The sequence below is a fragment of the Narcine bancroftii genome, chromosome 1, assembly GCF_036971445.1.
Source record: "Narcine bancroftii isolate sNarBan1 chromosome 1, sNarBan1.hap1, whole genome shotgun sequence".
In the NCBI taxonomy this organism is placed as follows: domain Eukaryota; kingdom Metazoa; phylum Chordata; class Chondrichthyes; order Torpediniformes; family Narcinidae; genus Narcine; species Narcine bancroftii.
The window spans coordinates 205,784,687-205,799,889 of NC_091469.1; the positions used below are offsets into that span (position 1 = coordinate 205,784,687).

At 46.3% G+C, this 15,203-nt stretch overlaps 1 protein-coding gene across 1 annotated transcript in view; it reads right to left on the bottom strand.

Moving 5' to 3' along the window:
* The window catches only part of lhx6a (LIM homeobox 6a), a 48,727-nt gene that overhangs the window by 15,532 nt on the left and 17,992 nt on the right, over window positions 1-15,203 (bottom strand). Inside the window, exon 5 of the mRNA XM_069906898.1 lies at window positions 9,758-9,978. Coding sequence (XP_069762999.1) covers window positions 9,758-9,978 — 221 coding nt within the window. The remainder of the gene's footprint in view (window positions 1-9,757; window positions 9,979-15,203) is intronic.

Sequence of the window (15,203 nt, forward strand, 5' to 3'; positions counted from 1 at the left end):
GTCGCATGGCTTCTAGCTCCTCCTCTAATTCTTTGGCTCTGTCCTGACTGGTGAGATTGTTTGCACCAGTCAGGATGGACTGAACTGCTCTCGGTGTGTGTGTCTATTTTCTTTCGGTAGCTCAAACACTGTGACCAATCTAAAACGAACAAAATGAGAGGTACAAGTTTACCCAAGACAATTGGCGCTGCGAGCAGGATTGGTCTCAAGATGTTTCACCGAAAGAAAGAGGTGAGCCCTGAGCAGTTCTTGATTCCGGACTTTGTATAATCTGAACTGCTCTCGGTGTGTGTGTCTATTTTCTTTCGGTAGCTCAAACACTGTGACCAATCTAAAACGAACAAAATGAGAGGTATAAGTTTACCCAAGACACTGACAAACCTATTGCAATTTTTTGAAGAAACCATAAGCAGACTAGACAAAAGACATGCAGTGGATGCTGTAAATTTGGACTTTCATAAGTCTGCATAATGAGAGCCCATGGAATTACAGGAAAGATGCCAGCATGGGTAGTATCAGCATTGGTTGACCAGCAGGAAACAGAGAGTGGGAGAATGGATCCGCTCATGATGAAATGGCAGAGCGGACCCTACTCTTGGCTTCTGGTTACCAGTAGTGTTCCGCAGGGCTCATTGTTGGAGCCATTTCTTTTTACATTGTATGTTAATGATTTGGATTATGGAATAAATGACTTTGTGGCTAAGTCTGCAGATGATACAAAGATAGGTGGAGGGACAGGTAGTCATGAGGAAACGGAGAGGCTGCAGAGAAGTGGCAAATGAATTTTTTCTTTGGCTTGGCTTCGCAGACGAAGATTTATGGAGGGGGTAAAAAGTCCACGTCAGCTGCAGGCTCGTTTGTGGCTGACAAGTCCGATGCGGGACAGGCAGACACGATTGCAGCGGTTGCAAGGGAAAATTGGTTGGTTGGGGTTGGGTGTTGGGTTTTTCCTCCTTTGCCTTTTGTCAGTGAGGTGGGCTCTGCGGTCTTCTTCAAAGGAGGTTGCTGCCCGCCAAACAGTGAGGCGCCAAGATGCACGGTTTGAGGCGTTATCAGCCCACTGGCGGTGGTCAATGTGGCAGGCACCAAAAGATTTCTTTAGGCAGTCCTTGTACCTTTTCTTTGGTGCACCTCTGTCACGGTGGCCAGTGGAGAGCTCGCCATATAACACGATCTTGGGAAGGCGATGGTCCTCCATTCTGGAGACGTGACCCATCCAGCGCAGCTGGATCTTCAGCAGCGTGGACTCGATGCTGTCGACCTCTGCCATCTCGAGTACTTCGACGTTAGGGGTGTAAGCGCTCCAATGAATGTTGAGGATGGAGCGGAGACAACGCTGGTGGAAGCGTTCTAGGAGCCGTAGGTGGTGCCGGTAGAGGACCCATGATTCGGAGCCGAACAGGAGTGTGGGTATGACAACGGCTCTGTATACGCTTATCTTTGTGAGGTTTTTCAGTTGGTTGTTTTTCCAGACTCTTTTGTGTAGTCTTCCAAAGGCGCTATTTGCCTTGGCGAGTCTGTTGTCTATCTCATTGTCGATCCTTGCATCTGATGAAATGGTGCAGACGAGATAGGTAAACTGGTTGACCGTTTTGAGTTTTGTGTGCCCGATGGAGATGTGGGGGGGCTGGTAGTCATGGTGGGGAGCTGGCTGATGGAGGACCTCAGTTTTCTTCAGGCTGACTTCCAGGCCAAACATTTTGGCAGTTTCCGCAAAGCAGGACGTCAAGCGCTGAAGAGCTGGCTCTGAATGGGCAACTAAAGCGGCATCATCTGCAAAGAGTAGTTCACGGACAAGTTTCTCTTGTGTCTTGGTGTGAGCTTGCAGGCGCCTCAGATTGAAGAGACTGCCATCCGTGCGGTACTGGATGTAAACAGCGTCTTCATTGTTGGGGTCTTTCATGGCTTCGACACCGTGAGCAGGAATGGGCTTTGACAAATACTAGAGCGCATTGGATGTCCCCCAAAGTTCCTCAACATGATTATCCAACTGCACGAAAACCAACAAGGTCGGGTCAGATACAGCAATGAGCTCTCTGAACCCTTCTCCATTAACAATGGCGTGAAGCAAGGCTGTGTTCTCGCGGCAAATGAATTACAATGTTGGAAAGTGTACGGTCATGCACTTTGGTAGGAATAAAAGGGTAGACTTTTATTTGTAAGGGGAAAAAATTCAAATTTCAAAGGTACAAATGGAATTGGGGTTCCTTGTGCAGGATACCCCAAAGTTTAATCTCCAGGTTGATTAATTGGTGAAGAAGCCAAATGCAATGTTGACATTCATATCTAGAGGAATAGGATGCAGGAGCAGGGATGTGATGTTGAAACTTTATTAGGCACTGTTGAGCCCTCACTTGGAGTATGGGGTAAATTTTGGGACCCTTATTAAGAAAGGATGTGCTGGAATTGGAATGGGTCCAGAAAAGATTCACAAGAATTATTCCTGGAATGAAGGGATTAGAATATGAGGAACATTTGGTAATTCTTGGACTATACTCCTTGGTAGAGGAGTTTTAAATTTTTTTAAAATTTAGACGTACAGCACGCCAACAGGCTGTTTCGGCCCACAAGTCCATACTGCCCAATTTACACCCAATTAACCTACATGTCCGGTATATTCCCAATGGTGGGAGGAAACTAGAGCTCCCAGGGAAAACCTACACGAGGAGAATGTACAAACTCTTTACAGACAGTGCGATTTTCGAACCCAAGTCCTGATCGCTGGTGCTGTAAAGGTGTTATGCTAACCACTACACCAAACATGCCAGTCCAAGAATTACCAAATGTTCCTCATATTCTAATCCCTTCATTCCAGGAATAATTCTTGTGAATCTTTTCCGGGCCCATTCCAATTCCAGCACATCCTTTCTTAATAAGGAGTCTAGGGCAAGAGGACATAACTTCAAGAAATTTATTTCGCAAGAGAGTTGGCGAACCTCTGGAATTTGCTACCACATGTGACTGTGGAGGCCAGATCATTGTGTGAATTTAGGGCAGAGATTGATGGGTATGTGAATAGTCAGGGTATCTAAGGTTATGGGAAGAAGGCAGGGGAGAGGGGCTTAGTGTGAGAATGGATCAGCTCATGATGGAATGGTGGAGCAGAATCGATGGGCTTAATGGCCTTTTCCTCCTATATTATAGGAGGTCTTATGGAATGAGTAGGAGAGAATTTCCAATTGATAGGTCAACCCTTCAGGAAAGATGCATGTTATGTTGGACTGGACTGTACAGGAACACACACAAGGAGCTGTAGGTTCTTCACCTTGGCAATGTGGTGCAGTACCTTACATTTCATTTCTACACCCTCTCTGTATACCTCCCTTTTTATCAAATTATTATTATAGGAATAATTATACAAATTATACCAAGAAAGTGACATGTTATTGAAGAAAACAGCCAGGATTTAATTCTACCATCCACAATTGTACCCTAGTTTGATTCCACAGATTAAACATTTCCAATTGCCTGACCTGGACCAACTATGTGATACAATGGTTAACAAAGCACCAATGCCTCCACTTTCTTAGAAGACTAAAAAAAGTTCAGCATCTCCCTCCCGTCCCTCAACAATTTTTACAGGTGTACCATCAAAAGCATTCTTGCTGTATGCATGGCAGCATGGTATGGGAGCTACACTACTCAATCAGAAGAAACTGCAGAAGGTGGTGAATGAAGTTCAGAACATCACACAAACTTCATTGAAATGTTGGCTACCCTTTACCTCCTGCAGATGCTGCATGACCTGCTGAGTTTCTCTTGCACTTTTATGTATTGCACACAAGCCTCTCTCCCCTCCATGGACTCCACCTACATTTCCCTTTGCCTTGCAAAGGCAGCCAACACACTGAAGGACCCATCACACCCCAGCTTATGTTTCGCTATCTTCTTCTTCCCCATTGGGAAGAAGGTTCAAGAGAGCAAATCACACACACCAGGCTTAAAAGAAATTTCTTCCCTGCACCTGCCTTGTAGTAATTGCTCATTCATTTCATTGTAGGTTTCCACTTGTGGCCTTGGTCTTCTACTTTATACAGCCGTATATATTAGATATTTTCTCCGACTCACATCCTTTTCTTACTAGGCTGCTCACAGAAGAACCCTTCTCACTGTCCCAGATATAATGTGACAATGAATCTGAAGTCTAAAACTCTGTACTTGAGTGCTAATTCCTCACTGCTCTATTGACCTTGGTTCAGTCTTGACCTCTGGGCCTATCTGTGTGGAGTTTGCATGTTCTCACAGTGACTCATGTGCAAGTCAGTGGGTTAATTGTTTCAAGTGTGTGGGTGAGGATTAGCCTCTGGGAGGAGCTCATGTGAATGTGGGAAGGAAGAGAAAATGGGATCCATGTAAATCAGTGGTTTGCAGCAGCCCTGTCTCAATAGGCTGAAGGGCCTGTTTGCGAGGTGACTCTACACTTTACATTTGAATCATCGTCCAATAGTTATATGTAGGATGGGTTATTGAGGGAGACAGATACAGAGAATAGATGACAAATAGAGTATGACAGATTTGACATGGAGGGACTTTTAAGATGTAAACAGTAAGAAGATAGAAGCAGTTTAGAAACTCAAACTCTCTTTGTTTGCCTTAAGCCAGTCAAAAGTTAAAGTGTATCATCTTGTCACATTTTCTATTGTTATTATGTGACAATAAAAGAAACCTCGAACCTTGAAGTACCCACAACTGCTGCGAACCTGGCCAAGTCCATCACAGGCAACAGCCTCCCATTTATTGAAAATATCTATGTGAGACGATGCTTCAAAGTAGCCACCTAACGTCATAAAGAACCTCCGCCACCCTGGTCACTACCTCTTCTCACGGCTACCTTGGGGTATTCAGGGTTGTGTGTGATGTCATTTATGTACTCTAGCAATAAATTTGAACTTTGATGATCCAGAAGCCAAAAATTCAGCACCGACTTCAGAAAACAGTTCAAGGACAGTTTTTACCCAACAGCTATCTTGAACCTCCATACGTGCTACTTAAACCCTAACCATAAAGTACCCTGTGACCACCAAAAGATCTGTCTGCATCGTTACAATTTCATCTTTTTTTCTTACATTAACTTTATTTCTTTATCTCCTCATGTTTATTATCACCTTTTCTGCCTTGGAATATTGTGGGAATATAATTTATACTATTGTTGTTGATATTGCTTATGTGCTTACATGGCTACAACAAGTAAGAATTTTGATGCATTTGTACAATAAACTCATCTCATTCCAGGATTAGGTCTCTGGGCCCTCAAACCTGTTATGTGATCATGGCTGCTTTGTCCCATATGTCAGTTCCTCCACTGTACCAGTTTCCCACAATCCTCAATTCCATGATCTATCAAATATGTATCTATTTCCACTTTCACTATCTGAGTGTTTCAGCCTGCATAACTCTGGGGTAGATTATTCTGAAGATTCGCCACCCAATGTGCTAATAAATTCCTATGCAGCTCAGTTTTAAATGTCCGCTTGGGATCCCCACTGCTGGCAATGACTCGTCCTGTCAAACCAACTCAGGATCTTCAACAACGAAGGTCAATATGTCTCCTGCCTTCCAAGCCAGGTCCTGCAACTGAAAACAGAACAAGCTGCTGCAGGACTAGAGATGCACAGGAGACTGCAGAAGAAGCTGCAATCTGTAGCTAAACATGATCTGCTGGAGGAACTCAGCAGGTTGAACAACATTGGAGGGAGTAAAAGGACAGTCGGCATTTTGGACTGGAACCCTTTATCAGGGCTCCAGACACCTAGATTCCTCTGTCCGTCACTTATCCACAATCATTGTCCATTTGGATAACAGTCTGCAATTTGAATCCTATTATTGAAGTGTACGACCTTGCACTTTCCCCACATTAAACTCCATTGGCTAAGTGTTTGCTCGCTCACTCAATCCATCAATATCCTGTGGCAGAATCACTATCCTCTCATCAAAACGTATCCTCCCACCTAATTTAGTTTTGTCAGCAAACTCAGAGACCTTACACACTGACCCCTCCTCCAAATTGCACATAATTGAGGGCCATGACCTGATCCTTGGGGCAATCCGCTAGTTACATCCTTCCCATCTGAAACAGACCCAACCATTTTGACTCTCTGTCTTTCTTGTGAAAACCACCGTCCAATCCATGCCACAATCCCTGACAAGTGAGCTTCACCTTTTCAACTATCCTTTTACGTGGATCTAGAAGTTGTGTGTGTGGCTCGTTGTGGCTCTGTGCATCGCTCCCTCACTTAAAATGGCTCAAGATTGTGAGCTCAACCCCTGCCCCAGAAACTCCAGATTGCCACTTGCTGGGTGGTAGTGTGGAGGAATCAGTAGAGCCACTTGCTCACCGTGCTAGATATCCCACTTTGACCCTGACCTCTGGTGCTGACCATGTGGAGTTACTCCCTGTGATCCCAAAGGTTTCCACTGCATGCTCCAGTTTCCTCCCATCTCACTGAGATGTGCATCTTGGTAGTTCATTGACCCCGTGAATGGTGGAACCTGGGATGAGTTGAGAGAATGTGAGGAGAGTTAAAAAAAAAATGAATTGGTGGGATTTATGGAAAGTGGGACAGTGAGTCGAACATTGTCCTTCATAGTCACTAGCTCAATGATGGAATTAATTGCCACATTTTGAGATTCCCTTGACTATGATTTGTGTTCTTAACATTCTGTTTGAAAGATACATTTCCTAAGGTTACCATCATTCCAGTCTTGCAACCAAGAGATCTGGTTAAAGAGTAGGAACTGTGTGCATTGTTTCAGAGCAATGAAAATCCTTCCTGAAAGGTTAATTTGATGGAGCAACATGTCCAGATGCATCACATCTTCATACTGGAACAGCTCTCCCAGAGATCTCGGAGCATTGTGCAGAACATTACACAAACTAACCTTCCCTCGACTGACTCGGTCTACACTTCTCGTTTTCTTTGGGATGCTGCCAACATATTAAAGGACCTGTCCCACTCAGGTCACCCTCTTCCCCCACCCCTTCTTTCAGGCAAAAGATACACGAGGTTGAAAATGCAAACCTCCAGGTTCCAGTACAGTTGCTTTCCTGCTGCTATCAGACTCTGGAATGGACCTCTCACTGGCATAAAAGGATACCCCTGCATTATTTATAATGGTTACACCCTGCTTTACTTGACTTATTATGACAGTGATCCCTCCACTGTTTATTTGTAATTATTACACTGTCTGGTGTATGAGTTGACTTGACTGGATAGCATTCAAAATTATTTTTAATCGCTATTTCTTGCCACACACGATGACAATTTAATTAATTTAAATTTAGATAGCCTCCTCTGAATAAGATTTGTATTTAGTGCCAGCCAAAACATTAGTGAAGCAATGAACTATTCCTCAAATCCAACCTAAAACCCTTGAGACTAGATCCTTCACAATAACTCAATTAGACCCGTGAGGCACGACCTTCCCTTCACAAAGCCATGCTGACTATCCTTCAATAGATTGTACTTCTCTAAATGCTCATAGATCCTATCCTTAAGAATCCTCTTCAATACTTTGCACACCACTGACGCAAGACTCGCCAACCTATAATTCCCAGGATTCTCCCTATTAACATTTTTAAACAAGGGGACAACATTTGCCATTCTCCAATCCTCTGATACCTCCCCTGCAGCCAAAGAGGACTCAAAGATCATTGCTACTGCCCCAGCTCTCTCTTCCCTCACTTTTCACAGCAACCTGGGGTATATCATGTCTGGCCCCAGGGATTTCTCAATCTTCATGTTTTTAAGACGACCCAACACTTCCTCTTCCTTAATCTCCACATTTCAGCACACTAGCCTGTTCTATTCCAACCTCACCCTGATCAAGGTCTTTTTCTCTTGTGAATAGTGAAGAAAAGTATTCATTTGGGACCTCCCCAACCTCCTCTGCCTCCAGGCACATGTTGCCTACTTTATCCTTGAGTGGCCTCACCTTCATTCTCATCATTCTTCAGTTCTTCACATATGCATAGAGTGTCTTGGGGTTCTCCTTAATCCTACAGGCCAAGGCCTTCTTATGCCCCCTTCAAGTTCTCCTTAGACCTTTCTTAAGGTCTTTCCTTGCTACCATATACTTTTCCTGAGCCCTTCTTATTTCCTTCTTCCTATATCCAACATATGCTTCCTTCTTCCTTTTGATTAGTTGCCTCACCTGTTTCATCATCTATGGTTCCCTTTCCCTACCATCTCTTCCTTGTCCCAATGGGACAAACATATGCTGAATCCAGCACAAGTGCTTCCTAAACTTCCTTCACATTAGATTTCTGCTTTTACCCTTGAACATCTGTTTCAAATTTACTCTCACTAGTTCCTGCCTTATCTCATCGTAATTATCCCTTTCCTAATTAAGCACTTTCACATTTTGTCTCCCTGATAAAGCTCAGGGAGCTGTGGTTACTCTCACCAAAATGCTCCCCCACCAAGTGGTCCACCACCTGACCTGGTTCATTCTTCAGAACCAGATTCAGTATGGCCTCTCTCCTCTCATTGTCTGGTGCATATACTCTCTCAGGAATCCTTTTTGGGCACACCTGACAAATTCACCCCCATTTATCCCTCTTGCAGAAGTTGAAATCACCCATAACTACCACCCTGTGTTTCTTGCACCATTCCAAAATCTGCCTGCTTATCTGCTCCTTGGTGTCCTTAGGGCTAGTTATACCACATTCAATGGTTTCTAACCATGCTGGTTTATGAGCCTGTGTTTCTAATTAAACCTGCCCAAGTCTAATACATTTCTTATTGGTTATTTAGTGGCCATCACGTGGCAGCCAAGTGACAATGATAGAGGCATGCCATGACTGGGGACTGGAGTACTTGCCCAGAGTTTCCAAAGTGGATGGTGTGTGCTGCTGCCCAGAAACAAATGGACCATTTATCCAAAGAAAATTTAGGGTGTAGCATTCCAACTAGTTATGGCCATCTCAGTTATTCTAAGTTGTAAATCCTCAGAATGAAGTTGTCCCAAGTCTCAGACCCATGTTTCTTGATCCCACCAACCCCAAGGATGGTGTGTGTGGGAAGTGGCCCCTTTTCTTCATGAACTAATAAACCAGGGACCTATCAGATAAAAGGGGGAAAGAGGCAAAGGGTGCCAAGGGGCATATACAAGCACGAGCTCAGCTTGGAACTTCCACTGAATATGTCGCCCATATTCTGGGTGGAGGCAAGAACTTATTTCACCCTGCCCTTGGCAATGTTTGAAATTCCCTCCCTGGAGAAAATCTCCACTGCAGAGACCGAGGTGGAAAGTAGTTTACATTAAATGTTAGAACGCCGAATAGTGGTGCAGGCACGAAGGGTCTAAGCTCAGATTCCTTCTCTGTAATGTTCAGATATTGCAACTCCGATGTCGAGCCGGGTTCCAAGCCCGGACTCGAAGACATCCCACCAGCAGCGGGAAGCCGGACGGACTGAGTGGGTCAGTCAGCCCATGGGGAAATAGTCAGCTGACGGGACAGTTCGGTGCACTATTCTCCCCACAGACCTTGCCTGCCCCACGATAATCTCCGGCTTCTCTTTGTTCCCTCGGCATCTGCGGTGTGAGGGGTTTCTTCAGCAGTGACCAGAGCCTCAATTGCATCGCTAAAGGATGCGAGGGCCCCCCAGGCCCGGGCCACGCCAGATACCCGGTCCTCCCACCGCTCCCGTACCACGCAGGGCTGGGTGAGTGGTGAGCAGGGGTTGGGACAATGCTCCGCGGGAGGACAAGGTGGACGGGGCTCGCTATCCCGCGCGGGGACTGTCCCGGGATTTACCGTTCTCCGCCGCCTGCTTGAGATTTTCCAGCATGGTGTCGTAGTGGATTCTGCACAGAACCTTCTCCTCGACCAGTCCGAACTCCTCGCCCGTGGAAAGCTGCCTCTTACACGAGAAGCAGGCGAAACAGGCCAGGTGGTAAGCGTTGCCCCGCGCCCGGCGCACCCAGTCGCTGGCGTAAATCTGCCGCCCACACCGGGCGCACGTCGTGCCGAACCGGCTGCAAGACAGGAGGCGAGAAGGTCAGAGAGTGGTCCCTGGGCTCAGTTCAGAGGGTGGTCCCTGGGCTCAGTTCAGAGGGTGGTCCCTGGGCTCAGTTCAGAGGGTGGTCCCTGGGCTCAGTTCAGAGGGTGGTCCCTGGGCTCAGCTCTGGAGGTGGCCCCGGTGCACATCATCGTTGCAAAAGCTTCAACTGGGCAAGCCTCTGGTATCCACGGGATCCGTATACCCACCTCTCGCACCACCGGCTCCTCCCTCCCCCCATGCCGCTCTTCTCCCCACCCCCCATGCCGCTCTTCTCCCCACCCCCCATGCCGCTCTTCTCCCCACCCCCCATGCCGCTCTTCTCCCCACCCCCCATGCCGCTCTTCTCCCCACCCCCCATGCCGCTCTTCTCCCCACCCCCCATGCCGCTCTTCTCCCCACCCCCCATGCCGCTCTTCTCCCCACCCCCCATGCCGCTCTTCTCCCCACCCCCCATGCCGCTCTTCTCCCCACCCCCCATGCCGCTCTTCTCCCCACCCCCCATGCCGCTCTTCTCCCCACCCCCCATGCCGCTCTTCTCCCCACCCCCCATGCCGCTCTTCTCCCCACCCCCCATGCCGCTCTTCTCCCCACCCCCCATGCCGCTCTTCTCCCCACCCCCCATGCCGCTCTTCTCCCCACCCCCCATGCCGCTCTTCTCCCCACCCCCCATGCCGCTCTTCTCCCCACCCCCCATGCCGCTCTTCTCCCCACCCCCCATGCCGCTCTTCTCCCCACCCCCCATGCCGCTCTTCTCCCCACCCCCCATGCCGCTCTTCTCCCCACCCCCCATGCCGCTCCTCCCCACCCCCCATGCCGCTCTTCTCCCCACCCCCCATGCCGCTCTTCTCCCCACCCCCCATGCCGCTCTTCTCCCCACCCCCCATGCCGCTCTTCTCCCCACCCCCCATGCCGCTCTTCTCCCCACCCCCCATGCCGCTCTTCTCCCCACCCCCCATGCCGCTCTTCTCCCCACCCCCCATGCCGCTCTTCTCCCCACCCCCCATGCCGCTCTTCTCCCCACCCCCCATGCCGCTCTTCTCCCCACCCCCCATGCCGCTCTTCTCCCCACCCCCCATGCCGCTCTTTCCTCCCCCCCCCATGCCGCTCTTTCCCTGCACCCTCAACCCCCACCTTCCAAAAACGCCGCGGCACCCGGGAAGTGTTCGTGGTGATTGCGCTGCGCCCTTGCCACCGGAGATCCCACGGCTGCCCCAAGTCATTAACAATTTGATACATTCCCATCTCCCTCGTTTAAAAATAACCTTCTCGATGTGTGGGCACGTGTTTGATCTGTTTCTTTAGCTTTTTGATCACGGGTCCCGCTCGGGCACGCGTTTCCCTGGAGGAAGGGGTTCTCGGGAACCGAGGTTGGGTCATCTGCACTCAGTGCCCGACCCGGTCGCGACGACCGAGATGGGACTGGCGCTTGGGGGCGGCGAAGCAATAAGGTGTTTTGGAACACAACCTGCAGAGGTTATTTTTCATGCAGTTATGTTTATTTGTGTGAGGAAAACCATGACTGTATTAATCATCTCTTACAGGCATGAGAGCCAGCAACTGTTCCGTCTCACCATCCAAATCTTAACCCCTTCCCTGCTGAACCACATCAGAGGTTGAAGACGGTTTTTACACACACCGGACGGTAACAGGCCCTTCCGACCGGTGCAAATCTACCCAGTCACGGGGGACAGAGAGCGGCGGATTGGAACCCAGGTCGCTGGCGCTGCAATAGCTTTGCGCTAACCGCCACACTAACCCACGATGAAGTCATTCCATTCGGATTTCTCATTTTCCCTACACTCTGGGAATGTAGAGAGAATATCACTCACCTAAAAGATAAGGGCTTTTTTTTTTCCCCAGCGGAAACGCGCAAGGTCAAAGGATGCGAACTCCCGACAGAGTCCAGATCGAATCCGGCTCTGCCAGAGGACGCTCCACCCGCTGCGCCACACTATCAACCTACCAAACGCATTTTATTTTAATCGCAAAATACTATTCTTACTGTTAACGAGACAGTCTCAACACAGCGTGACTAGTTCAGACCTCCCGCTCACCCTTTCTCTCATTGGAAATGTGGGAATCCCTGAGATCGCATGTGGAACTGACCCAAATCTATTACAGCAAACAAAGTTATTCAATGTGGCCGCGGGATATATGTTAAGTAAGTGAAAGTTGTGTAACTACCAGCATTTAAAGTTTGGAGGCGATGTTTATTCCTACTACAATATTAGTTGCGAGTCTTCTGGGCGATATCTGCATTTTAATTCAGAGACGGATTTTCACGCACAAAGCGGGATTTCAAAATAGGAATGAAGATCGAAGGGATCCGAGGCGCTTGGGATGAGGTGGGCGTCAAGGTAAATAAAAATGGACCACGCGTGGGCTTGTAAATCGATCACTTTTTAATTTTCTAAAAGCTCATACACCAATGTTTAAGCCCATCCCCGCCTACACGACTTAGCAATCTTTTCCACATTAAAGCGGAAAGCATCATTTACGGATATTTGGGATAAAAGGGGCAGATTACAAATCTTACTAAGCCGAGGAGTATTGTACTTGGACATTTTCAAACCGACATACATTTTATATGCACGCAGAACAATTTAAATGATTATTATTTGTGAAGATTACGTAATTAATTCGGATAAAATCACAGCAATTAAATTCTGTTCAGTTGGTTAATTCACTATCCTCTTTCTACTTTCTGCTCTAATTTATTTCTCCGTTTTCCATCAGAAAATTTCCTTTTCATATTTGTTATGCATTGAACGTTTGCTTGAAGTTCACTTTTATATTGACATCCAATAAAGTTGAAGGTGTAAAATGTTTAGACTTGGCCATTACTGAGCCATCACGAAGGCCAGAATATCACGTTGTATTTTCAATGTGTTCTAATTAAATTTGAATAATAAATAAAACTGGTTTGTGGACTCACACACAATTATATAAAAGTAACACACTTTACAGATTTAAATAAATATAATTATCATGGCCCGGGAGAGAGAGAGAGAGATCTGAAAGAGACAGGACAACGTAAAAACGTTCGGACAAGATCGAACTTCATCACTCCCCTGCAGTAGTTGTATCCCACTGAATCAACAAAGACCATTGGTCGCTGACCCTTCAAACGCTTCTTCACGCTTGTAATTTGGGAGTAGTTGTCTTTTATTATCGAGTGATAATTGCTTTGATTCTATGACACTTGTTTTAATTGGGAACAGTGGGTGCTTTGGGTTTGGCGGTTTTCACTCTGGACTGCCTCGGAGTAAGGCGTCACTTTTTAAACATTCATTGTGTGTTTAAACAAACTGCAGGTATTTGTGTAGCATCTGAGAAATGTTTTAGCTGATGGCGAGAACATATATGTAGTCTCTTTACCAAGTTATCCAGTAAAATCAAAAAATATATTGAACAGAAACATAATTACCATCCTGAATTTTCCCTCGACCCAAGATGGGTATAAGTCCAGCTCATGGATAGACAATTCCATTCACTTCTCTCCCTCCCAGACAATTTCCTCACCCTTTTCTCCTCCGCTCTCCATCATCCCCTTTCCCTCAAGCACTGACACAAGCTGGAAAGGTCTTGCCCGACTCAACTGGCTGGTCCAGCGCACAAGGTGCACGACAGCCGCAGGCGCGCACACCTCCAAGCAGGCAAACACGCAGAATTCACGCGCGCGTGCGCGCGCGCGCACACACACACACACACACACACACACACACACACACACACACACACACACACACACACACACACCAATGCGCGCGCACACCTCCTCTGGGTTGGATGAGGTGTCATTTGAAAGGAAATAAGAATTTCAATATTCATTTTACAGCATCCCGCAACCCCTGGAAATAAGCTAACGTTTCTGAACATTTTGTTCTGACCTGGGTGGCAGAGTGCCCTACCATGTGTCTAGAACAAATTCACATGTCTACGACTACAAGTGTCCTAGAAAAAAATGTCCCTGTGTAGCATTTGGCTGTCTGAGCCGGTGGTTGTAAAGTTTGGAGGTAGGTGGGTGGGGAGGATTTAGTGGACTGGCAAGTATGTAATCATTGCATATTCTAAGGCTATAATGTTCAAAGGCTACGGCCTCGTATAAAAAGACGACACATGTCTGCTCTGTGCTTTGTTCAGTTTCAATCAGCCTTACGTTAATGCAGAATATTATTGCAGGAAGCAATATGCGATGGGAAACATAATAGTTTCTCACAAACTAAAAAAAAGGAAATCAGTCTTTAAAGAGTAATAGAATCCAGAACTTGTTATTGTTGCAATTTTTCCTATCAATCAAAACAAATAGGAATTTAAGTTATTTTCAAAAAGCAACATTTCTAACAATGGAGAGTATTTTTAGAAATTTGCTAAAACGATTATTGTGGGCATATTCTTAGCTTAAAGCCTATAGTTTATTTCTTTTAAGGTAAGGACACATTTATTTAGCCGCCAATTATATAGATTTATGGTCAGAAAGGTTTCCCTTTCTACTCCCAAAGTACATTTGAAAGATCCGTATTCAGACAGTCAGGCCCAGATGATGAATATATTCAGATAATTTCTCTCTCTCTTCCCCATATCCCACGAGAGTTCATTCATTGTTCAATTTACATTGCTACTAGTGTATCAGTTTATCAAAGATAGCCCATGTATAAATCAGACAAGGGGAAGCATGATCCAGAATTGCTGCTGTGGTTGCAGAATGGTTACAACACCTACAACCCTAAACCAGGTTTGAGGGTTCAACCCCCCACTCCAGAGAATACCCAGTGAGGGAATAATGCAGTTACAGATGCCATATATCGTTAAAAAAAAATCCCATGCCACGATGTTGAAGAAGAGGGTCAATGCCCTCATGCTATAGAGGCCAGATAACATCACTGTGTGGGAGCTGTTCCTTCAGACCATGGTGCATTTCTGACACACAGAACTGGCTGCAAAGCGCTTGAGTTCTAAACAACATGAAAACTTTGATAGAAATGTAAACCTTCCTTAATTTTGTTTAATTATCTGCTTAATTCATGTTCAATATACATAATCAGGCTAGTTGAGACATTGCTGATTAATTCATTGGATAAAATCTGTTAAGAATATTTTAATTTGCTTTCGATGACATTGCATAAACTATTACAATTGTTTTGTATAACCAAAATTATTGTAACTTGGGAAGGAGTAGGTTTGATGTGAATGTGGGTA